General features: G+C 36.6%; 1 protein-coding gene across 1 annotated transcript; it reads right to left on the minus strand.

Annotated features, from left to right (window-relative positions):
• Nucleotides 1-561: 561 nt before the first annotated feature.
• Nucleotides 562-1,195, minus strand: HELRODRAFT_184420 (hypothetical protein; the record flags this gene model as incomplete). Its single annotated transcript, XM_009025835.1, has 2 exons — nt 562-962; nt 1,027-1,195. The coding sequence occupies 2 exons, from the start codon at nt 1,193-1,195 to the stop codon at nt 562-564; spliced, it is 570 nt and encodes a 189-aa protein (XP_009024083.1).
• Nucleotides 1,196-1,633: the final 438 nt, after the last annotated feature.

Genomic DNA, 1,633 nt, shown 5'->3' on the forward strand with positions numbered 1-1,633 from the left:
ATGTGTATGTGTTTGTGTATGTATGTGTTTGTGTTTGCGTTTGTATGTATGTAAGTATATATGTGTTTGTGTATGTATTTATATATGTGTCCATTCTATTCACTCTTGCTGCTGTTGTTGTTATCAATTTCAATAATGAAACTCATTCTTCGGTAATAATTACACAATAATGGCTCGCATCGTGAAATAGATGTTATCTAGTGAAAAGTTAAAATCATACATACATTCGTATTCATTATTGTATATCGTTTGTAACAACTTACATAGGCATTTATGTAAATACACATGTATGCGCCTGTATGTATATATATTGTGTGTATGTATATATGTTTGTTTGTTTGTTTGTTTGTTTGTTTGTTTGTTGGTTTGTATGCATGTATGTTTGTATGTATGTATGTATGTATGTATGTATGTATGTATGTATGTATGTATGTATGTATGTATGTATGTATGTATGTATGTATGTATGTATGTATGTATGTATGTATGTATGTATGAACCCATAATTGAATAGAACTATAGGGAAGTAATAATCATATCCGGGTTCAGCTTTAATCTATGTTAAACGCTTCGCACAGACAGGTATTTTAACGCTCCATCCAAAATACAGAAAGAATTATATTTTTGAAGTAAAATAGAAAAGGATTGCTTTACATAACTCTTATCTAATGGGTCACCCGATACTTCTACAATCCTGCTACAGAGTTCATTCAGAAAACTCTGAGTCTGAGCATCGGTTGGACCAAAGGTCTCAATGCAGACTGGCTGAAAAATTTTGCTTTCTGCAAGAGCCGCATATTTTGAATTTTTAAAGTCTGCGGCTCTTAAAGCAGTGGCACCCGCCTCCTGTGAGGTAAGATTAGTGTACCTTTCAGCCATGGTGTGAGGGAACGTAACATCCCAAGCAAGGGAACGTCCCTGCGCCCATGGTGAAATAGTATATCCATCGGGCCTGAGGCTACCTTCCTCCATAAGACCCGTGGGTTCTTTAATTGTGGGTATGTTTGCCCTCTGAAAGCATCTGACCAAAAAATTCAACATTGGCCCCACATAAACAAACATACTCGGTTAAAATGGGTAAACCGAGTCTCAGTCCCAAACTGACACGAACACAAGAGTCGTCCAGCCTGGTACCACAGGTGGAATTTGGGACCGCCTTCAACCAAGATGATCCCAACTCACTTTTTACAGCCATTATCCTGGCTTTATCAAAATTTGATTGCTTCAAGTCCAGCAGCTTAGCAACTGAGTTGCTGATAAATGGAGCGTTCCACTCCTCTTGAGAACGGATTTCGATACAATATGTTGCTGTATGGGCTGCTGTATGTATGTATGTATGTATGTATGTATGTATGTATGTATGTATGTATGTATGTATGTATGCATGCATGCATGCATGTATGTATGTATGTACACGTTTATATAGGTATACCTATAAAAATATATATTTATACAAAGGCACCATATACAGTTTGTTCATTGCATACGCGCCAGCCAAAGATGACGAATATTGTTAATTTCAATCGTAACTGTTGTTATGAAGATAAAATGATGATGATGAATGATGACGACGATGACGATGGAGCAAACTGGTGATGATTCAATAGGCATACATGGATGTATAGACCAATAC

The sequence above is a fragment of the Helobdella robusta genome, assembly GCF_000326865.2.
Source record: "Helobdella robusta unplaced genomic scaffold HELROscaffold_438, whole genome shotgun sequence".
NCBI lineage: Eukaryota > Metazoa > Annelida > Clitellata > Rhynchobdellida > Glossiphoniidae > Helobdella > Helobdella robusta.